Consider the following 23,112-nt stretch of genomic DNA (forward strand, 5'->3'; position numbering starts at 1 on the left):
AGTTTGAGATGTAGATGAGGGAATGTGTTAAAGGCTTGGGGATTTCTGGTGAACTCCAGTATTCTGTCAGCTGGAGTATTTCTGGAAACAAATATCCATGAAAAAGTAATGCCTAGAATGCGAAGTTTCTTGAGTACAGCAGGTAATGTCACAACATCCAAGTACAGGCCTTCCTATAAACATTTACTGGCATACATTTGTCTCCTACATCTACAGTTTCACCAGTACACCATTGTTGTCTTTTAGAAGGTAATGCAGATATTATTGGTTCCTAAACTAATGTTTGACTCAAAATACTGTTTTCTGACAAAAGATCTGATAATCTTTCATTTTATATTGAGTTTTCTGATAGTTTTATTTTTCTTTTTGTGATAGGAAGTGGATTTGGAAGAAAGACTTCATGAGCTGGACCTTAGAAGTGATTCAGATATTCCTGATGTTCCTCCACCAACAGACAGCACTCCAGAAATCCTCAAGAAGGCTTTGTCAGGCTTATCTGCCAGGTAAAGTGAAAGAAAGCTATCTCAAATTTAACAGTTGGTGGCTAAAAGTCATACAGATTCTGTTGCAGTTTTAAGTCTTACAAATTGTACTGGAGTTTTAAGTTTCATATGGTAGATGTGAAAATTTCAAGGATAAATTGTTGCTGGATATTATTGACTTATTTATGCTTTGATACTCCCTTCAGTAGACTATTTTTTGCATACACCTGTGTTTACCCATTGCATGCTTTTCTAAATGAACACAATTTATATAAATATCTACTGAGTCTAAACATTGCAATAACATGGCCTAAAGAATTTAAATTACAGAATTATTATTTTTGGAGGTTGTAATAAACTGATATCCTATCTCCAAGATTGAGAGGTGGATTGGTTTATGAATGAAAAGATGTGTAAATTCTCAACATAAGGTTTGCTAGATTCTTGTGACATTTCCACTTCTAAATAATTTACTGTACAGTTAAATACGCCACAACTGATATGTCCATACTTTTTAAAGCAATACTTTTTTTTCTTGCTGTTTCTTTTCAAACTTAAGTTTCTACCTCCATCTTCCCAGGATCTTGATGGCCAACAAATGTGAGGGGATGTGTATGTGTACAGATAGACGGATAGTCGTGCGGAGGTGCATATTCATGAAGGCTGTTGGATAAAGTTCCTTGTATAATTTTTATGCAGTCCCTTTACAACACCTGATCAGTCAGATGCTTTAGGGACAAGCAACTTGCATTATGGTTTTTTCACCAAAGCAACAAAAGAGCGTTCACATGATAGATATAAAAAAACTACCTACTAAAATGAATATGGGTGTCATATTTATGTTATGCTCAATATAACAAATTAAGCAATATACAGTGTATATTTTAGAAGCAACTTCGGTCTTGTAAGAGTCAGAGAAGGATCTCTAATCCAGACTATAATTAAAACCTTCCAAATCCTTGTAATAAAACTGGTCTCCAGCAGATATCTCCAATAGCACTGTGAAATGAATTTTTCGCCTTGCTCATTTTCTAATCTGTTGTCCATTTCTGTTATGTCCATGAGCTATAAGCAGATGTAATTCTTCAGGTTTTAAACAGCCTGTTTCTAAACTGCAGCAGCTGTGAGCAGAATGTGATATTCTCTGTTACCATCACACTGCAAGGACTCTGTTACAGAGTTCTGTCATTGTGTTAAATGTGGAAGTCTTAGGTCTCCAAGTCAGACTTGTTCCAAAGGGCATGGTGATACCTCAAAGCCTGCAGCTAAGAGGTGCAGCTGACATCTTTCCTGTTTCATGGCTTGAAATTCTTTGAGTGTTTGCACCAAAGTGTAGAAAGGGTGCTTTGACTGAAAAATCAAATTCTTGGTGCTTTATGTATGCTGAAGTTGAAATTACCTGCCAGTTCAGTATCCAGCAATCCCAGCATTGTTCATCATATGCAATGTGGGTGGATTGCACTGTAACTTTCAGAAATATGGATATTCCTTGTATTTGACCTTTGAAAGTAATGGTGTCTATAACTTTGTAGCAGAGAGTTAGGATACAATAAACTTTCCAGGTGGCTTCCTAAATTCTGGGGCTTCTTGTCTTACTGAAGTTGTCTTTCCAGTGCTGTGCTTGCCAACACCCCCAAGGTAACATGTGGTATTTTAACATTACTCATAAAGGAAGCTGAATTCTTCTGGAGGAGGCTTGCTCACTAAGGATATGCCACCAGGGCCAAGCTGCTACTGTGTATCCCACCTCTTAGAGCAGCATAAAACATGTTGTGATAAAGCCTCTTCTACCTCTATTCTGATACTTGAGGCAAATCCAATTAGTAGCTGTAGTTGCCATTAACCTGTCAATCAGTCACATTCTGGAAAATCAAATTATTGAAGTTTACATTGGAACTGGAGTCTGATTCAAAACTAACACTAAACCAGGTGTATCTCCTGGTGAAGCAGTGAAACACAAGACTGATGCAAAGCAAAACATTAGGAAAAAAGTCTTCAGGCTATGGTAGGGGGCTTTGTGTTTAGCAGTAGCTTGTGATTAGTTACTTCAGCGGACTTTTAGAGGAATCGGCCTCAAATTGTGCCAAAGGACATTTAGGTTGGATGTTACAAAAATTTAATTTAGGAAAGAGGTTTGGAGTTAAGAGAGGTATAATTTAGGAAAAAGGTCAAGCATTGGAACAAGCTGCCTGGGGATCTGGTGCAATCACCATCCCTGGAGGTATTTAAAAGATGTGTTGATGTGGCAGTCAGGGACATGATTTAGTGGTGGACTTGGCAGTGCTAGGCTAACAGTTGGACTCGATGATCTTAAATGTTTTTCCGGCTCAAATGATTCTATGACTCTGTAGTAACATAAATTTTTATTCTGTTCTCCTTGGGTAACCACTAGCAGCTGCCCAGATCTACAAGGTCAAAGAGTACAGCTAGTTTGGCCCATCAACCCAAACTGTCACCTGTTCTCCTGTCCTGGTTCCAGTGCTCACAAAGCATAGGGCTGCTTCCAATAGATAACCCTCTACCTGGCAAAAGAGCTGCTTTGTTGTAGAAAGGAGGTTTTGTTCTGAGGTTCTGTTCTGTGTCTGTTACTCCTCAAAAAGTCATTTGCTTTTTGTCTGGCAGCCTTTCTTTCATACGCCAGCCTTTGCATGGCTGGGCCTTCATCAGTCTTGCAGCTGATGTGATGCTTTTTGAGGGTCCTGATGTATTTTCACAGCAGCTTCAATGTGGGGTTGTACCTATTCATTGCAAATGACATTTGGCAGGGTTGAGGCAGCACGCAGGAAGAAGAAAGGTGTCCAACTTTCATTTCTGTTACTGTGCTGTGCATCCTGTTCAGTAGGATAGTTGTTTGATCCTGTGTTTCTTGCTATGCATTGATTAACACAAAAACTTCTGCTTTTCCCACTGTTTCTAATACAGTTTAATCTCTAGTTAGCAGAGGAAGTGGAATTCATTTTCATTTATAACTGCTTGTTGCTTTTTTTTTTTTTATTTTTAAATAGGTGGAAAAATTGGTGGATTCGTGGAATTCTCTCCCTAGCTATGATTTCTGGTTTTTTTCTGATTATATATCTGGGATCATTTATGCTGATGCTTCTGGTAAGTTTATTTAAATGCATTCTTCTGTGCAAGAGTTATTTGATCTCTTCATCCATCGTGCCTGAGCTGACAGGAAACTGCATGGACAATTCAGAGCAATTGTCTTTTATTTCTGTAAATGTAAATACTTCTGAAAAACACTTGAGGGATTAAAAACTGGACCTTACAGATTAGGGACTTCTTAGATGCTGTAATTTATTTTTCTTTAGGAATTAGAGTAGCTCCAAGAATTTGAATTACTGTTGCCTTGCTTAACTACTATCATCCATTTCATTGACTAGTTTGTATCACCTACTGTTACACGTTGAAGTTTGTTTGAGAAAGCAAACAAATAAAAATCAGACCAAAGCCAATCCAGGGAAAACTCCAGATCAGCTAACAACAGAAAAAATCTAAAACCAAAAAATTAAGAGTTAGGTGCAATTTTGAGGCTAAGGAAAGCAGGCAGCCCTGGCCTCCTGCCTGCAACTGGCATGAAAGGCTTTCCTCAGCCATGCTTGTTTAATTCCATATTTCTCTGAGACTTTGTTGTGGCCTTGCATTTATCTGTAAGTTGGAGCTAGATCCCTTTCTGAGGTACAGCCAAAGTGCATTTTAAGTCATGCAGTGAAATACTGACGAGGATAACAATAAAAAAAGTTTTAATAATCTTCATACATGCTGTATAGCAGGTCAGCCTTTACTTCTTCTTTGCACCATTTTAATTGCTGGTATTTTTATGGAATGATGGTTTAACTATCTTTCCCAGTCTTAGAAAGGTACAGACAGGAATTTAGCTTTTAATATGCTGAAATTGATTCTTTTAGGTAACTGCGTTGATTTTTGACTCTAAGTTTGTTCAGGTATCAAAATTTTTAAACTTTTTTCTCGCCTCCTATGAGGCAATTTTAGGATTGTATTCCTAAATACAATTCCTAAAGGTTGGAAAATACCTTTAAAATAATTGAGTTGAACTGTTAACCCAGCATTGCCAAGTCCACCACCAAACTGTGTCCCCAAGTCCCCCATCTACACATCCTGTAAATATCTGCAGGGATGGCGACTCAACCACTGCCCTGGGCAGCATCTTGCCATGCTTGACAGCCCTTTGGGTGAAGAAATCTTTGTTGCTATCCAATCTAAACCTCTGCTCCCATCTGAACTGAGGCCATTTTCTTTCACTTGTTACCTAGGAGAAGAGACCAAGCCCTGTCTCCCAGCTCAGGGGATGGGGTTGTGGTGGTTTGACCAGGAAGAAGTGGGAATTCTGGGAAGCTGTGGTCAAACCAATGAAGGTTTTGAGTTTGAGACTGGCACCTGGTGTAGCCAGTGGGGTTTGGACACACCTCCGAGAATACACAGGGGTTAAAAGCAGGGCTCTGGCCCTGGAGGGCTCTCTTGGGACGTCACGGCGAAGAGGTCAGATCTCTCCCCCGTCCAGCCCGCTGCTGCTGGGCGGGGGAGGGGCAGCCACGTGGTAGGCCCTGGGCCTGGACAGAGATGGGAGGTGAGGAGGCTTCGAGGATGGAAGGGTGGAAGATCCCAGGGAGTCAGCCCTCGGGCAGCCATTCCCCCCCCCAGGAGGGAGAGAGAGAGCCGGCGACACCGAATGTGATAGCAGCCGGCCCAGGAGGAGAAGGGGGGCGAAGAGTGCCCAGCCGGAGCGGCAGCGTGTGTGGGAGTGCCCGCAGCTCCGGGACAGAGACTGAAAGTTTTAACCCCTTTCTTTCATGATTGGGGCCTTGCAAAAATGCTAATCCTCCTCGAAGCTGAATGAGAAGGGAGATAAGAGATGAGATGAGACAAGGACCTGGCCCGAAGAACGCGGAGATGATTGAATGGGGAGAGATGATTTGGAGTGGCCTTTTGGCTGGACTTTTCTTGTGGCCATGGACTCAGTTGTTCCTGTGACACAGAGACTGCTCTTAGGGGGAAGCAGTGGCTCAGAACCAGGAGGGTTCATCGTGAGGACCCCCCGGCCCCAGGGGGTTGGAAAAATATGGGGGGGACAGATGTCCCAAAGCAGAGACTGTGCCTTTTTGGAGTGAGACAAGGCATCCTTGAAAGACAACCCTAAAAGCAGCTCTGGTCCATGCGTCAGTGGTGAGAGCACTGGGCATGGAAGGAAGATGTCACAAGCGGCAAAAGGACTTTTTTTCCGGGCGGTGCCGAAGTGACAGGGAAGCACACGAGGTTTCAGTGTGTTTCCAGGGGAAGCCTATGGAACAAGAAGGACTCCTTTCCTCTTCATGAACTGAAGTTTGAGTATACTAAAGTGTGGTGCCAGGCTGGGCAGTTGGGTGTTTTGGGAGAATGTATCAGATTTGGAAAGTCAGGTAGTGGGGAGGAGGAAAGTGGTTTTTGTAAGGTTTTCAATTTTTTTTTTCTTTTCCTTATGGTCTTTCCCTATTTTCCTGTAGTTTAGGTAATAAAGTGTTCTTTATGTTTAAGCTAAAGCCTGTTTTGCTTATTCCTGGTCACATCTCACAGCAGACACCAGGGTGAGGGCATTTTCATGGGGGGCACTGGCTCTGTGCCAGGCTCAAACCATGACAGGGGTAACCAGCTCAACAGCTGCTCTTACCACTAAAGAGGCCAAGAACCTCAGCTTGATCCTTGCTCTTTGTCACTGTTTCCTCCTGCAGCCAACAAAGGATGGAGCTTCTCCTTAGCCCTGCTTTTGCTTCTGATGTCTTTATATAGGTAGTTTTTATTGTCTTTTATGGCAGTAGGGAGATTAAGTTCTCATTGGGCTTTGGCCCTTCTACTTTTCTTCCTGCATAACCTCACAACATCCTTGTAGCCATTCTGAGTCACCTGCCCCTTCTTCCAAAGGTCATAAAATCTAGTGTCTTGAGAGACTGGAATGCTGCTTCACCAGCATTATGGTCTGCATTACAGTTTCTACACCTGAATTAGTCTGGTTAATATTTCCTGTTTTCAGATGAATGACATAACAAACTACTAGTTCATAGTCTCATTCATGGAGGATTTTCTTTTTAGTGTGTGAAGAAACAACAAAAAAGGCCCTTTTAAAGTGCAGGTTGCTGTAAAAAGATGTTCCCCCCCCCCCCAATCAATCCTTTAATAGTCAGTTACATTTGAGAATTATAATTATGAACAAAAAGGAACTAATTAATTTGCAGGGTGATTTTGTGTATTCATACTGTGAGACTGCAATCATGGGCAAGCAGTTAAGACATGAACCAAAAAGTAATCACAGTTAGTAGAGAATTGTAATAGAGCTCCTCTTTTGGGTCATAAAGCAAAAAGTCTGTCTTCTATTATAATGAGCTGGTAATTTATTGATATTTGAGACTACATAAAAAGGACAATGGAAGGAAAACCCAGTGTTGTTCATAAATGATTTTATTTGACTGGAATAAAATAGCTTGTATTTAAGTAACAGTTGGTTTTAACATGACAACTGTTATTTAAATAACAAATCTCAATACTGGGACTGAAAATGCCCGGAGACTTGTAGGAGGATTAATCCAGTGAGGTTTGGAGGACAAGACCTGAGCCTGCTGTACAGAGCTGGAATGTATGCTCTGCATTTGCTGCCTCCTTGGGTAACAGGCTCCTGTGGCTTGGACCCCGGTGCCCTGTTCCACCGTACAGTGCAATCCTGCAATGTTGCTCTTGCCTGTAGCATTTAAGCTTTGTAAGGTTGGCCGAGCAGAAGAAAGAGCACAAGACATGGACTCGCTGGGGCGGAGCAAGGCTTTGAGTCCGCGTTCAGGCGTTGAGCAAGGTGGAATGTGCTGAGGAGCGCCGGCCGTGAGGCCTGCTCGGAGCCCTGCGTGCTGACACGCGCGGCATCACCTGGCACTGAGTCTGGCAATTCCTTATGTCTGGTGATCCACTCAGAGGCTGAGGATTGGACAGGCGTGGCAGAGTCCTTTGAAGCCCAAAGGCATGACAGGACACACTGCCCGTCAATGCAGGCAAGCAGTGAGGTCAGCAAAGCAAATGAAGGCCTGGGAGGGTGTGGCATTCAGACTTGGGTTAGATGAGCTTTGCCTCTAATCATAAAGGCTAATAACCCTTAATGAGATGCTTGCAAGTGAAAGACCAAGGTGTCCTGTGTTGCGCAGCTAGTTTTTTCCATTGGGCACAGAAAATATTTCTAGAATTAAATGTAAAGATAAAACTTAGCCAAAAGAAATAGGAGAGTTTTCTTTACAGGAAACACTTATGACCTGCTGCTATCAAACTGTTTTGATGCAGAAAGGTCAGGAGCCTTCTCTTGTTTCACAAGTATATTCTTGAAGCTAGCCCAATGTGGTTTGGTTTTTTTTCCTTCATGTACTGTGGTTTGGAGATTTTTTTGAAGTTTTAAATGGAGCTTAGTTTTTCCTTGGATTTTATTTGAAGCTGTTTTCTGACTGGAATTTGACTTCAGAATAATGTCTTCCTTAATGTAAGCTGCAGTGCTCCTTACTGCCTGTAAGAAACAACTGCAGCATATTTACAAAGTTTTCTCTTATTTTAGGTCTTAAGCATTCAAGTGAAGTGTTATCATGAAATCATTACTATCGGTTACAGAGTCTACCACTCGTATGATTTACCATGGTTTAGATCCCTCAGCTGGTAAGTAGCAAGCCAGAACATCAATGAACCAGGATGTGATACTTAAACAATCTTCTTCCTCACCTGTTGTGGTGGAATGACAGCTGTGTGGGTCATGTGCAGACATAAAACTTGACATCTGTCTCTAATACAGAATTTTGTAGTTGTGTTCCCCCTGTGAACTTCGACAAATCAATTGGCATTTTATTACTTATTTTTTTTAACTGGTTATAAATAAATCCTTGTTTGTTTGTTTTGTTTTTAAGAATTGCATTTAATGTATATTGTCTTATTAAAATAACTGTTAGATGTTGCATATTGCAGGTACTTTTTGCTCTGTGTGAACTACTTCTTTTATGGAGAGACTGTAGCTGATTACTTTGCTACATTTGTGCAAAGAAGAGAGCAGCTGCAATTCCTCATTCGTTACCACAGATTTATATCTTTTGCCCTCTATTTAACAGGTAAGTGCAGGAAATCACAGAAATGAAAGAATTTTGTGCTGCTTTTGCTCATTTAATTTTAAAATATTAATTATTCCCCATATTAATTAAAAATATTAATTATTCCCCATCATTATCCACTTCCAGTTTCTTTTTCCTCTTAATGCTTGAGGAAATGAGGTGTTTGCAGTTATATTTTTTCCTGTGAAAAGATGAGTATAAATTTTGCATTCACTGAAAAGAAGAAAGCCTAAACAAGGGGATGATCTTGAGACAGTTGAGAAAATAGTGCTCAAAATAGGTTGGCAAGCATTTATTTTGATTGCTGAAGACCTGAGGCTATTTTGGCAGGCTGTAGAGATGACTTCTGTGTGTAATTGCTGTGCTGGGTTGATTCTTTACTGTGCAAGTGTTCTCCTAGGTCTCCAGTAATAGGATTTACTAATATATTTTTAAACTGATTAGTCAAAATGCCTGAGTCTTAATTTTGTCTGCAACATATTCAGATACTTTCCTCATGGAAAAATTTCCTCCCTGTCCAAAAAAAACTTTTAAAAAGCGTTTTTTCTAGGAAGAAGAGGCACAAGTTGGTACTTTTTTGGGGTATTGCTTTGTGAACACATAAATACATTTTTCCAGCAATGCAGTTTAGCATAAAATTAAATCAGCTTAAGACTCAGATTGGTTTAAAGTACAGAGGCTTGCTATGCAACAAATATTTCTAAAGTGTACTGAAAAATCTGATCTTTGTGATGATCTGTCAGTTTTTCTATTGGTTTTTTTTTCTTAAACCAAATAAAAATTCTGCTTAGTGCTTAGATCACAAACTTGAAACCAGCTTTGCAGGACTTGACCCTTTTCAGCTAGCCTTGGCTTGGGGAAACTAACTTATGTAATGCCTTGTGATCTGGTGAGGGGAGACATGAGACAAGCCAAGCATGAGCAAAGGGAGGAGGCAGTGCATAGCAGAGCCCCCTGGTGTTGGGATTGTGAGGTCACTTGGGGCAATCCCTGGGGTTCAGGGTCTTTTGAGGACCTCTGGTCCCCTGTTGGTGCAGGAGGCTACCATAGGAGAGGAGGAGCGCTCAATTAGCCACCCAGAAAATTCTTTTTGGTCAGCTGAGTCCTCCAACACCTGTGCTTCACACCTGCATCGTCTGCAGTCATATGCCTGTTTGGGGGAAAGGGGCAAGCTGGTCCTTTCCTTTCATTTACTTCTGTTAAGTATCCAAAACTAGTTTGTTGACCTGGCTTTCAAGTGGTTTTTAAAAGTGATGATCTCCTTTGCTAAAAATTGATGTCCACAATAGGACCTGGTATGTGCCTAGAGGGTTGTTCTTTACTGATGGTTTACTATGGATGTTCTTTACTGATGCTAGCTAAATCTGTGTCAACTAAATCATAGTCTTGTATGAGAATAACTATGTACTTTTGACTGAATATAAGCTAACACTTCTAGCAGCAGAGGGATTAAAAACTACTTCAAAGGAAGAGGATTACTGGCATATCACAGTTCAGTGTCATTAAATATAAGATGTACAAACTGCACTTGCTTTGTTTTACAGGATTCTGCATGTTTGTTTTGAGTTTAGTGAAGAAACATTATCGTCTGCAGTTTTACATGGTGTGTATTACCCACTTTGCTGTGCTCATTCACATTCCAAATGCCACTGGAAACAGTCATGTCCCTATGCTCATAAAATAGTTCAGAAGAGTGGTGTGGAAAATTGTGCTTAAATTGAGAGTTACATGAAATCAAGTCATGCTGGACTGTATCTGTTCACCTTCCAAATGATGATGATGATTATTATGTCCCAGATGTGGCCTCTCAGTCAGTACAAGCTGTCCTTGGTGAGGCCTTGTACAAGTCAAACATGATATGTTTCCCTTAGTGATAGGCTGATATGAAAGACCTTCCTGGAGAAGGGAGATGCATCTCCCAGCCACGTCTGAAGCCAAACTGTTCAGCATTGTGTGGAAAGTGATTATTGGGATTCAGGTTTGCTTTTTAGAGGCCCCACTGAAGTACCATGAAGGGTCTTGATCTTAACGCCTGTGTGAAATATTTATTCCATGACATTTCACAGCTGTTCTGGTCTTTTGCTCTGCAGTGTCTGAATGGATCATTGATGAATTAAAAGCAACCAGCATTCTCATCTATCATATTTGTCCACCTAATAATCAGCATAGTAGCTAAGCAGCAGCATTAACCTTTTTCTTATGTGTATCTTATACGTTGAAAACTAATTCTGTAACATTACAGGTTAAAACCAAAGCAAGCACCCAAAACACCCCACTGACAACACCCCAACTCCCACTTCTATGTAGGAATGATTAGAAATCACAGTGAAACAACAGTGCAGTACAGCTCCTGTCTTGAAAGAACTTGAGCAATCGGGCCATTGCACAATTTAAAGATTTCCTAAAGCTCTGGCACTGCAGTTAACCCTTCTGTTTCTGCACTGCTTTAGGTAGCACTTTACCACTGAGGATTCCCACTTCTAGACCAGGGCTTAACTGAGCCTTATAATAACATGTAAAAAGATCTTTTACTCAAAATAATATATCCTGTTTGTATGAGAGTTTACCTGACAGTGAGATGCAGCTTTTCTAGTCTTTCTCTTCTAAGCTGCAAAAAAAAAAAAAAAACAAAAAAACAAAAAACAAAAAAAAACCCACCAAAAAAACCTCATCTTCAGATTGGCACAGCCTAAATATATTCACTGGCCATTATTTTTTCCTTTTTCTTCTTCTGGAAAAAAGGTGAAAATGTGTAGGTCAGTCATGTGACTTGGTGTCTGCCCAGAAAACATTAAAACGTGCCTACCCAGGAATTGCAACAAAACAAAGTGAAGCCATATATCTACTGTGTGGCAAAACAGTGTTTAGGAAGAAAAGGAGAATCTATCCCATCCCTGGAAGTGTCCAAAGCCAGGTTGGAAGGGGCCTTGAGCAAACTGGCCTAGTGGAAGGTGTCCCTGCCTGTAGTGAGGTGGTTGGACCTATGTGATCCAAACTGCTCCATGATTCTAGTAGAGTAGGCATTTGGGTTTAGGTGGTGTTCCAATGTCACTGTACAAATGCTAAAAACTCTGCTGCAGAGCAGTGTTGATTAACCAGCTGGTAATCCTTTCAGAAACCTTTTGTCATTTCTTGTAGCCTCCCCACTCCGCCCTTTAAGGCCTCTTGAGTTGTCTTATCTGGAAGCAGAGCCTGGCTGCTGTAGGTAAACAGGTGATAAGAGAATTAAAGAAGTAGGACATTTTGAGTGTAAACAGCCCAGACATTTAGAGTGCCTAAGTTTGGTGTATCATGGGAAAACTGCCAGTTCTTGATTTAAAAGCATTTGGAAAATAAAATCTGTTGCAGAATCTTTACTGGTAACCTGTTTGGAAACCACTTTATTGTACACTGGCTCTACAGATTAAACACCAAGTGCGTACAGTAGTACTGAACTAAATGATTGTTTAAATGACCATGCCCTTAAAAACAAACACTTCATTTTTGCTAATCCTGAGAATTTTCATGTTTCATAAGTTATGAGACATCCACATCTGTGTAACAGTACTCTTTCATGAGTAGTTCATTGCCATTTTATTGTTACAGTTCTAACATGTCTGTTATATGTATATACAGAATATCACATTGCTTAAACTTCTTTGCTGCTTTCATGCTGGAGGTGTATGTCTTATTAAATCAGGTGTTAAAACAGCATGTTGAAAAATTCTGGGTGGAGGTAAGTGATGAAGAGACCTGCTGAAGTTTTAGAACTTGCCTAAGAAAGCCAGCTCACTTGTGATATACTGTATGCACTCATCTCTTGCATTATCACTAGAACTGGTTTTCCCACGGAGCTCCTCAGTAGCTCCTGTAGCTATGTGCCAGGATTTATGGAGGTCTACGGGTCGGTGTTCTCACTAACTGTTGTGTTGTTGCATTGTTAACAGTTCGCATGGACTCATGTCACTTTGCTGATCACTGTAACTCAATCTCATCTTGTCATCCAAAATCTCTTTGAAGGCATGATCTGGTAAGGGGACAGTAACAAACTGATTTGTACCTCTATTGCATTGGAAGGTTGGTTCTTTTGCATAGATCTGGTTAGGGAATAATTGTGGGAACAGTTAAGCAGGACGAATTATAGGAGCATTAATGTCTAATTGGAAGGGGAATCTGAGAATTGGGAGTGGAGTAAAGCATACAGGAGAAGAAGCAGAAGCCTCTTTATCTAGATTGACAGGCACAAGTCTGATAGTTTTGAACAATCACTTCATTTACTTGCAGGGAATAGGATTGATTGTATGCTAGGTCAAATAGTTTCCACAGCATTTTGCTGAACAAATGAATATCCAGCAATTCTTTTGCAATTACTTTGGAGCTTCAAGTTGCTCAGAGCTATTGAAGTTGGACCATTTAATTTGAAATCCCTCATCTGGCTATGTTCCCTACAGCCTGTCCTGTTCAAATAAATTCCGAGTACTCAAAATACTTTAAGAGTTTTAATCTTGCTTATGATTGGGCAACATTTGTGCCTCATTTTCAGTAATACATTAAATTTTGGCAATGCAATTAAACTTGATTATGTAAAGCCACTCCTCGGAGAGTGGGTGTGTTTTCTTCCCCCTCTCTTCTTCAGGGACAGGGTAAATTTCAAGTTGAGAAAGAAAGAAGAAGCGTGTGGAAGATGGTTTATGTTCTTCCAAGGACATAATGCTGTATGTTCTCCTCTTCCTGATATATGTACATCTGGGGAGATTATTGCAGACAAGACATATTTACAGTTAGAAAGAAAGCCCAAAGCCTTTGACAAAGTTTTTATATACAAATACTTTTCATAGTGATTATGTTCATGTGTCAAAAACTGAACCTAGTTCCTTTGCTAGCCAACTGTTTCTTATTGCCACTCTTGCTAGACAATTCAGCAGGAGATGAAAAAAGTCTGACTTTTAGTTTATTAATACATCCCTGCTTTGAAAAAGAGGGGGAAAGAAAAGAGAACTTAATAGGCTTGAATAACAACTTCAGATGCAGTCTGCATGCAAATAACATTTTAAAAGCTGCTCCAAACTGACAAGAAGGGGAAAAAATAAAGGAAAACTATTTTACAATTTAAACTTTTTGAGTAATTTGTTTGTTTTGATGTTACAAAAACATTAACATGTTGATTGCTTCTTACCTGTGGTACCAGTCTTTAAGCCTGATAGGAAAAAGCCAGCCTGTTCATGTTTTAAGTTCATGCATCAAAATAACACTTTAACTTGGACTAACATGAATCTGTTATGATGTAGTTTGGCTGAAGACTAAAACCGGTATAGCTGAGTGTGATGCTCATGGGGAGCAAAGCAAACACATTATGAAACATAATTCCTTCTAAATACTGCAGAAAAATTTCTCAGAAAGAAATTTGGCTCTTTCCATTTTTGTCCAGTGTTTAGGTTCAGGCAGTTTTTCTCTGTGAAACTTTTAATGTCTTTCTCTAGGTTTCTGGTTCCAATTTCAAGTGTTATCTGTAATGACATTACCGCTTACATTTTTGGATTCTTCTTTGGCAGAACTCCATTAATTAAGGTAGGTGCTTAGGCATTTCCTTGCTAACGAGCTTTTACAATTTATAGCAATTTTGTTACTTGTTCAAAAACATGTTAATGGAAAAAAATAGTTTACACTGTACTACATGATTCACAGCTTTGCTAAAAAAGTCCAAACTGACTATCCTGTTCCTGAAAATTTGAATATGGGGAACTGGGATTAATGTGAATGTGATATTTGTGTTACAGGATAATGCAGTTTGAGCCTATTGCATCATTTATAATTGCATTCTTTTTGGATTTCAGATGCATGTTTGGCTGCATACCTACTCCACAGTAACTTTTTTAAAATAGGTCACTAAGTTATATATACCTGCTCCTCTCGTTGACTGAGAAGGGCTCAAGCATTAATCTTCCTGTTCTGGTAGAATATGCAAGACCCCACAGAAAGCCATTAATTATTTTCATGAGGTTGCCATGTTAACTTTTGGGGATTTAGTTGGTTCTGATACTAAAATGCTCTTAAATTGAAAATGTGATAGAATTTGGCAACAGCTTGTCACACTGGTCTTTCTAGTTATTTGCTGCATTGGTTATCCAGTCTGTGCAGAGAGCTTGTGTCTCCTGAGGAGCATCCCCAGCACTGGGTCTCCAACAGAGCTGAGGTGTGCTCCTGCAGGTCTCCCAGTCTTCTGCATGAAGGGAGTTCAGCTGCTTAACCTGGGTCAGCAGCAGCCACAGATGGGGTGGGATGGGAGCTCTCCCTTCCCTCAAATTGGCCACTGGCACCAGACAAAGTTGGTTGGTTGGCTTTTCCACACCTTGCCTGGAATGGGTCATGACCATACTCTTCTCAGTAGCTGCAGCTGCTGACATTCAGTATTTCACAGAAACCTTTGAAAAACAAAGCAGGAGGTTAATTTTCACAAACAAGATCAAGAAATACCGTAAAAAAGGGTGCAATGATTTAACTGATGGACTAACACTATCTCTTTTGTGCCTAGCTGTCTCCTAAGAAGACCTGGGAGGGTTTCATTGGAGGCTTCTTTTCCACTGTTGTATTTGGATTTATTGTGAGTAAGCCTGGGACACTCATAGAACCAAAGAATGGTTGTGTTTGGAAGAGACCTTTAAGATCATCTCTTACAATGCCCCTGCCATGGACAGGAACACCTTCCACTACCCTAGATTGCTCAGAGCCCATCTAAACTGGTCTTGAACATTTCCAGGCACATGGCAATTTCTTTGTATAGAATCAGTCTTCATATTTTTACTTGAAACATCCAAATTTATAACTAATTTTATCTCAAACTCCTGAAAGCCTCAGGGTTAGGATGTTTTTTTGTCTAGAGAATTCTGCCAATTCATAACTAGCTGCAAAGGATAGGCAAGGTTTTAACCTCTACTGAAGAGATCATATTGACCATTTTCTGCCATTTCTGTTACAGTATCTGGAATAATTTTATCTATTAGTTGTATCCCCATTTTGAAATTGAAGTTTACCAGTGGCATTATTTATGCTTTGTGAAGTAGTCCTTCTGTGTTACATGCTTTATAATGATATTTCTCCTGGAAAGCAATTTACTCTAATGACATGCACAGATGATAATACCATCATAAATAACTGTTGTGATAAGTAATTTGTCACCAAGGTCAGCAGAACTCATAATAGCCAAACTTAGTAGATGAGATATTCAAGTTTTAATGGACAAGTGAACTGCAAAAAAATTATGAGTGGATGACATTTTTGGATTTTTTTAATACAGAAGATAGAAATCTGAGAGACAGAAAAAGGAAAATAATTTGGGAAATCATCACTAAGCTCATGGAACATCTGCCTTGTTGAGGCACTCTAGTTAAGGCAGGCTGATTTTTCTCCATTCCGTGTCTCTTATTAGAAAGATTTTTATTACCCTGAGCTTGTGATGATAAAGCCATTTACTGTGGAGTTTTTGAGTGTAATAACAAATGCCTGATTCAGGAGTTCTTGTTTTGCTTTTCAGTTTTCCTATTATTTGGCTCAACATCAGTACTTTGTCTGCCCTGTGGAATACAACAGTGAAACCAACAGATTTGTGACAGAGTGTGAACCTTCAGAACTCTTCCAAATGAAGAAGTACTCTGTGCCACCATTGCTTCAGGCTGTATTGGGATGGGTAAGGGGAAAAAACAGGCTTTAGTTAAAATTGAAATCCTGCTTAAATGGGTTTCCAAATAATTTTAGAAGGATATCTGAATGCTGGTAAAGTTTAACCTTAAGAACTGGGTCGATACCATGAGCGCCTCCATTGCTCCTACAGGGGATGTGGTCACCTGAGGGAACCTGCCTGTGCTCTCTTTGTGCTGCACGTGGATGTCACTGAGGCATTTTGCAAACTTATTTTTGAAGAGCAACCTTTGAATTTTCTGTGGGAAGTGGACAAAGTCTTATTATGGCTGGAAATAGTGGCAAGCTGAAGTAAGCCTGTAGGGTGTAGCTGCTGTTAGGATTAGAGTTTTGCTCTCTTCTCCACACAGAATCCTGTGTGTTAGTGCCATTACTTCTGTGCTGTGTGAAAAAGTACTACCAGCAATAGTATATGTAATGTACTCTCTGACCCTTTAAATATGTAAGCTAAAGATGCCTACAGTGAAACATATTGAAACACAGTGTTAATTATTTTTCTTGTAGGAAACGGTGAATATGTATCCATTTCAGTTGCACAGCTTTGCACTGTCAACATTTGCCTCATTAATTGGGCCATTTGGAGGATTCTTTGCCAGTGGATTTAAAAGAGCTTTCAAAATCAAGGTATGTAATGAATCCTGTAAGCCTCTAAATTGTCTTTTGTTTTTCTCTTTGGATTAGATAAATTGGTGGGTTAGGGATTTTTTTAAATCCTTCATTACAGTTGTATTTCTACTGAGTTGCAACAATGTTTTGGCTGGTTTTTAGTATCAGAAGCAGGACTTAGTTTTATCAGGTGTTTGTGCATGATATTCTTCAAACTTTGCAGAGTCAGCATGTGACTTCAATGCTGGAAATCTAAGAATCATTTGGTTACATAATTTGGACAATAATTATTCTTCCAAATCATGTTGCAGAAGTGGTTTAGACAAGCAAGATGTGAGATATTGTACTTGACATGAAGGGCAATCTGGAGACACCTCAAAAGTGCTGACAGTGGTTTACCCTTCAGATTTTGGCTGGCTGGTTTTTACAGGTGGCATTGGTGTCACAGGCAGATGCTGGTGTGTCAGGTTCACCAAAGCATGAGATGTTTGGCTGCCTTTGCCAAACATCTGCCTTGTAACAGGAGTGTGTACTGGCAAATTATGTGACCTGCTACCCTCTGTTTATTGCAAGGTGTGCGCTGTCGCTTGTGGCAATGCTGTCCTTGGCTGGTATTAAATGGCAGCAGGAGTATGGCAAGAGGGCAGCCCCAAATTTCTCCCGACCTTCTTTATGTCTTGGTAGGACTGCTGTAATTCTTACCCTGTTGCTTGTTGTTCATGTTGTTGTTCCGTATGTCCACCAAGCCTGCATGTGCTTTGCACAGAATTGTGTAAACCTCTCTGTTTGTGCTGAACTCCTGTACATATGCTTATACTTACCCCTCTTTCTCATGCTGGTCCCAGCAGCTTGCCCAGCACTTTGCTGGCCACAGCACTCTCATACCTGTACTGCCACATAGCAAAAGACTTTGTGTGAAGAAGGAATTTGGCGTGAAAAAAATGCTGCTGAAAAGCAGCACTTATTCTTAAAGTAGATAAGTAAAAAAGTAGATTCCTTTTAAAACTTCTGGGCCCCAAAGTGATGACTTAAGGACTGACAGAAGTCAGGGATGTTGTGCTGAAGGCAGTGCCCTCCATGCCTGCCCCACATTGGGCAGAACTAGTTTAACTTGCTGGCAGTCATCCCTAAGGTCAAGGTTTTCACTCAGAGAGGACACGAGTGAGTGTGGCTGACAGAAAGGATGTCTGAAGGTATTTCTATTGATAAACCTGTTCTATAGATGAGCTAGATAACACAAAGGTAGTGTATCGAGCTTTGTTTGCATCAAAATTTTTTTTTTTCAGTAGTGATAATTTTTTCACAGTGTGTTTTTTGATTCTGTTAGATGAATTTATATTGTTTGCACATATTATGGTTTTTAACTATGGTAGATGATAAAGCAAAAAAGGTCTTAAAGAGGAGAATTAGATTCTGCAGAGGCAAGAAACAACAGCCAGCAGCTTAAGAGGTTTGCTACAAAACAAAGTGTATATAGGCACACAAGTGTTCTCAGTACTGGCATACCTGCACCTGACCTACTACTGTCCTCTTGTGCAAAACTGTGGACAAATTGCTGCTTCTCTTCTTTTTCTTCTCACCCCTTGGCTTGCCTTTGCAGTTAAAAACTCCTTTAGCAAAGGAGCCTCTTGCTAACTTTTGGCTCCAGGCAGTGAAACCATGGCTTACTTGCAGCCCTAATGTGCTGCTGCCAAGAGATAACATCATTGGTGTGTTTCATGGGAACCACTGACCATCTTTTTTTTTCTTCTTTCCCCTTTTTGTCCTTCACACCCAAAAGGATTTTGCAGACACAATCCCTGGGCATGGTGGGATAATGGATCGCTTTGATTGTCAGTACTTGATGGCCACTTTTGTTCATGTCTACATCACCAGTTTCATAAGGTATGGACTTTTTACAATATTAATTACTGAAACATGCACAGGAGCTGTGCCATAATGAATGCGTAGGAGTTATGTTAGCATAGCAGAGATTGCAGGTTGCTAAATAGGATTTATCCAGTCACTTCAAATACAGGGCTATTAAGAAAACGGTGTCCCTGCCTAGGGACATTGTGTCAGGTTCAAACTATGCCTGAATGTTTCTGTGACTTCTATTGAAGGTAATGTGTACCTGAAATACAAGAAAGTTTTGTGTAGCAGCCTAGCAGAAGTTTTACTAGAATTTACTGATTACAGAAAGGTGTAGGATGGGGTTTCAGGCAGGAGGGTTGTGCAGCATCTGCTTTCCCTGTGTGGTTCCTAAAGAGCTTGTAGATTGAGAGACTACAGTTCTTCCCATGAGTTTCAGTATTTCTCAGTTGCTTGGCTTTGGATTTTCTGTTTAGGATGAAAATGCTATAGTTAAAGAAAGGAGACAACTTCCTAAAATATTGCTCATCTTTCCTGAACCACACCAGCTTTCAAGATGAAATCATGGGAATCACAATTCTCTTATAGCAGACATTTTAGTTTCTGAGACAGAGGTGGTTCAAGGGGCCAAATCAAGACATGCTCTTAGTTTTGTAAATGCATATGGCTAAATAATTACTAGATACCTAATCAGCAACAGATTCTTTGCCTTATATTTGGTTCATCTTAGAAGTAGATTGTAAATGGCTAGCTAAAAATGTGGCTGATATTTGGAAAAGCTTGGTTTAATTTGCAGTTTTCTTTACTGACTTGGCCAATTTCCCATTTATTTCAGTAGTACATAGCTTATCTGGCAGACAACAGAAACTAAATAAGGATGTGCTAATAAAAAAAATTATTACAGTGATAAAAGACAAATCAAGGAATCTTATTTGTCATAAGACTTCTTAATATCACCATTGGACAGCAAATAGAAATGCTTTTAGTTTCTGTTTATATTTAGCTAAGAGTATGCTTTGCCAGTAATGCTGGCCCATGCATCCTGAGGAGACAGATTGGGAGAAATCTGTAACTTGGTGCCCTCAAGACAGGGAAGGCATTGGTTGGACAGCAAGAGGAAATCTAAAAGGCTCATTAGAGCTGTGGTCACAAAACATTTTTTTTTGCATTGACAGGGGTCCAAATCCCAGCAAATTACTGAAACAACTGTTGATACTTCAGCCTGAACAACAATTAAGTGTGTATAAAACCCTGAAATCTCACCTCGTTGAAAAAGGGATCTTGCAGCCATCTCTAAGAGGGTAGTTTGTCAAAACAGAGGACTAGAAGAAAACTCCATCTACCAGAAGCCTGTGGAAAAACATTGCAAAAGTGCACATAAATAATGGCTAAAGGAAGAGTAGTTTATAGTCTGGAACAGGTGAATGTTTCCTGAAATGAATGTGAATGCTATGACTTCCTACTAGGACACTAAAGATTTCTTCCTCCTAAAATAATTCAAATGCTTACAGAGTAATGGTACACATGCTGTGCATTTTAGTTCCTGAGATGGATGGCAGCAGCCGTTCTTCAGCACCCAGCCTACTAGTCTTTGTATTTAAGAAAAGAAATTATGAAATTCACTGTAAGTTTTTAATGAATTATTTAAAGCTGTATATCTTAGCAATACCTTTTTGGTCTCCAATGGTTAATGAAGTGTAAACATGTCAGGAAGGCAGTAACTTCTGTATAGGCTGATGCTGAAATTACTATTGGCCAGAAAACACTTGTTAGCCTGGTCAAAGAAGTAGTTCAAGCCTGCTCTATCAGACTACCTGTATTTACTTAGTTGTTATGAAGATTAAACTTAGCTCTGTTTTTAATTTAACAGCTTTCTTATGAAACCATTTCATGCTTTCAAGAGAAAAATACATTTATGGAAATACAGCTGGGCATTGAAATACAGTTGGGTATTTCAGGCTGTGAAGCTGCTATTTTTGTTGTTGTTGCTAACATTACACATCATGAACAAGTGTGTACCTCCAGGAGTAGAGATTACAGAATTCTCCAGCCCAATAAACAGATCAGGGAGAATCTGAAGCTTAAGTCCCTAGTTTCCATGGCCAGGTTGGTGTCTGAAGACAGAAATTCAAGCCTTATTCCTTGTGCCTCCTAACTGCTTTGTAGAACCGGGGTATTTCCTTCTTTTTAAAAGCACTTTGAGGTCCTGACTAACAAGTGAGGTTTAAGTGGTGTGTTGGTGTGTATCAGTGTGTTACTCAGTGAGGGCAGAAACTTTTATCTCGTGAATGTGCACAGTGCAAGACAGGATGCGTGGTTCTTCTGCTGTATATTTTTATTTATTAAGAAGATCCTCAAGCAAGCTTGGGTAACCACAAAGGGGTTTGAAGGGAGAATTTTTATAGAAAGCAACTATTCTGTAGACTTAGTGGGATATATGAGGAGAATTAATGCTCCATTATTCTAAATCGTAGTTGTTTTACAACTTGTTTCATCATGTAACATGTCTTGATGCAAATAAAAATATGAACTTTTTTTGAAATTACAAAAATTACTGCTGTACAAACAGAAAGCACAAATGCCAATTTTGTCTTCATATACTGTAAATTGATACAATTTCATTTTTCCAACTAACTGTAAATAAGTTTCTCTACATACCGATGCCATATCTATGTGTGTGTATATAAATTATTAAAAGATGTATGTATATATACTAAAGATTAAAATTTAAATGGTTGGTGCTACTTGAGGATACGATTGTGGAGAAAATTTGGGTGGGTGATAAGATGTATCAGTAAAATTCAAACTGCTTTTTATTGAACACCACATAGCTGAGACCACCGTGCACTCTGTTTTGCATTTGAGCTTGTACAGCTTGTGTATGGAAAGGCAGCCCCTTGTAGATTCAACAAAATCCAGGTCTGAAGGAATTCCTGTTAATGTCAAGTATTGACAGACTTAAATTATGTCTGACTTGGAGATTGCAGTACTGTATTGAAGGAGCACTCCAGGAGATGAAAAACATCACCTGCTGCTTGTCCATCAGTGGCTCTGTGACTTGGCATATTAGTTGGAGGGGACTGAAGTTCAGCCCTCACTCCAGATAGAGCACAACCTGAAGTTAAGAGGTAGCACAGCTACCTTTGGAAAGATGATTTAAAAAGAAGTGAAGAAAAAAATGTGAAGGAAACCAAAGTAGAATATCTTCAAAACTAGCTTTTAGATGAGTCTTTGGTTATGTATGGGACTCTGGTATATGTTTTAATAAAATGCAGCCATACTGGAACTAGTATCTCTTTATCCTGGGTATTAAAAAAAAAAAATCTAAATATTTTAAAAATATATAGAGAATATATATATAAAAGGGTAATTGTTACTTCAGAAACTTGAAATTTTTAGTGTAATTTTATAGCATGTACAATAAGGAAGTTAGAATATATTTTAGTATTTAATACAACAGAGCATATGAAATTAATTGTTGTCAATGTGCACAATAGAAAATTCAACACTGCAATTCTGCTTTTCAATGTTAAAATGAAGATGGGATCACCTGTGAACTCACTCATCAATTTTCTAGGTAGAGTAATAGCTTCCTTCTGGTTTAGGCTTGATGTGGCTGAGCAGGATCTGTCTCTGTGAAGTGACATCCATACTTGGTTACTATAAAGAGAATTTACCACACTGGCTACTTCTGTTAGTTCAAGCATTGCAACATGATCAACAGGGAAGTTAACTTTGTACATCAGTGATTCCTTTCACTTGCACTTTTGTCCCAAGTGGCTATAATTACCTGCTGAGCAAAAAAGAAAAATGTATATTCTGTAAATATTGTAAATGGTATGAGCATTTAATGTCTGTTTTAGTTTGACTGTTTCAATCTTTCATTGAAGCAGGAGTATAAAAAAAAAAAAAATAAAATTGGGACAGAAGTCCTCCTGTCTTATTTCCTCTAGCATGTATAGTGGGTGGAGTTTTCTTAACAAGAATTTATATTCCTTTGATTCCTTACATTTGTGTTCTTAATAGAAAGTCTGCTATTAATTTCCAACCTTTTGCCCCTCCAGGCTTCAGACTATCCATGTCTGTTGCTGAAAATTGTACAGTGTGCTTCGTGTCCAAAAATATGCAAGCTTGTCATCTTTTCCTGAAGGTGCTCACTCCAACAATACTTATATAGACCTATCACACTTCACCATTTGTGGTGCTGAAGGGGTGGCAGCTGGCAGCTGCCTCTCCCTGCTTTCCTGTTCCTTCCCTTTTAAGTCTTGGATTTGAGGCCCTTCACCTCCTGCAGCCTCAAACAAGCCAGGTAAAAAATGCATCTTTATTTCTAAATTACACAGAGTGTAATATCTGTTAAACACTGACTCTCAGCCAATTGG

At 39.5% G+C, this 23,112-nt stretch overlaps 1 protein-coding gene across 2 annotated transcripts in view; it reads left to right on the forward strand.

The window, feature by feature from the left end:
• Nucleotides 1-22,673, forward strand: part of CDS1 (CDP-diacylglycerol synthase 1) — a 30,743-nt gene extending 8,070 nt beyond the window's left edge. The window contains exons 2-14 of one of the 2 annotated variants that reach the window (XR_003379903.2): nucleotides 376-503; nucleotides 3,488-3,584; nucleotides 8,059-8,156; nucleotides 8,460-8,599; nucleotides 10,144-10,202; nucleotides 12,526-12,608; nucleotides 14,059-14,146; nucleotides 15,111-15,179; nucleotides 16,110-16,262; nucleotides 16,778-16,897; nucleotides 17,453-17,559; nucleotides 18,660-18,763; nucleotides 19,906-19,941. Coding sequence is in view for 1 of the 2 variants with exons in the window: in XM_005485307.4 (XP_005485364.1) it covers nucleotides 376-503; nucleotides 3,488-3,584; nucleotides 8,059-8,156; nucleotides 8,460-8,599; nucleotides 10,144-10,202; nucleotides 12,526-12,608; nucleotides 14,059-14,146; nucleotides 15,111-15,179; nucleotides 16,110-16,262; nucleotides 16,778-16,897; nucleotides 18,660-18,763; nucleotides 19,906-20,035 (1,269 nt within the window). In the remaining variant the exon portion in view is untranslated. Of the gene's footprint in view, nucleotides 1-375; nucleotides 504-3,487; nucleotides 3,585-8,058; nucleotides 8,157-8,459; nucleotides 8,600-10,143; nucleotides 10,203-12,525; nucleotides 12,609-14,058; nucleotides 14,147-15,110; nucleotides 15,180-16,109; nucleotides 16,263-16,777; nucleotides 16,898-17,452; nucleotides 17,560-18,659; nucleotides 18,764-19,905 lie in introns of both variants that reach the window. The other variant, XM_005485307.4, reaches the window with a different exon arrangement.
• The last annotated feature ends 439 nt before the right edge of the window (nucleotides 22,674-23,112 follow it).

The sequence above is a fragment of the Zonotrichia albicollis genome, chromosome 5, assembly GCF_047830755.1.
Source record: "Zonotrichia albicollis isolate bZonAlb1 chromosome 5, bZonAlb1.hap1, whole genome shotgun sequence".
NCBI classification, from domain to species: Eukaryota; Metazoa; Chordata; class Aves; order Passeriformes; family Passerellidae; genus Zonotrichia; species Zonotrichia albicollis.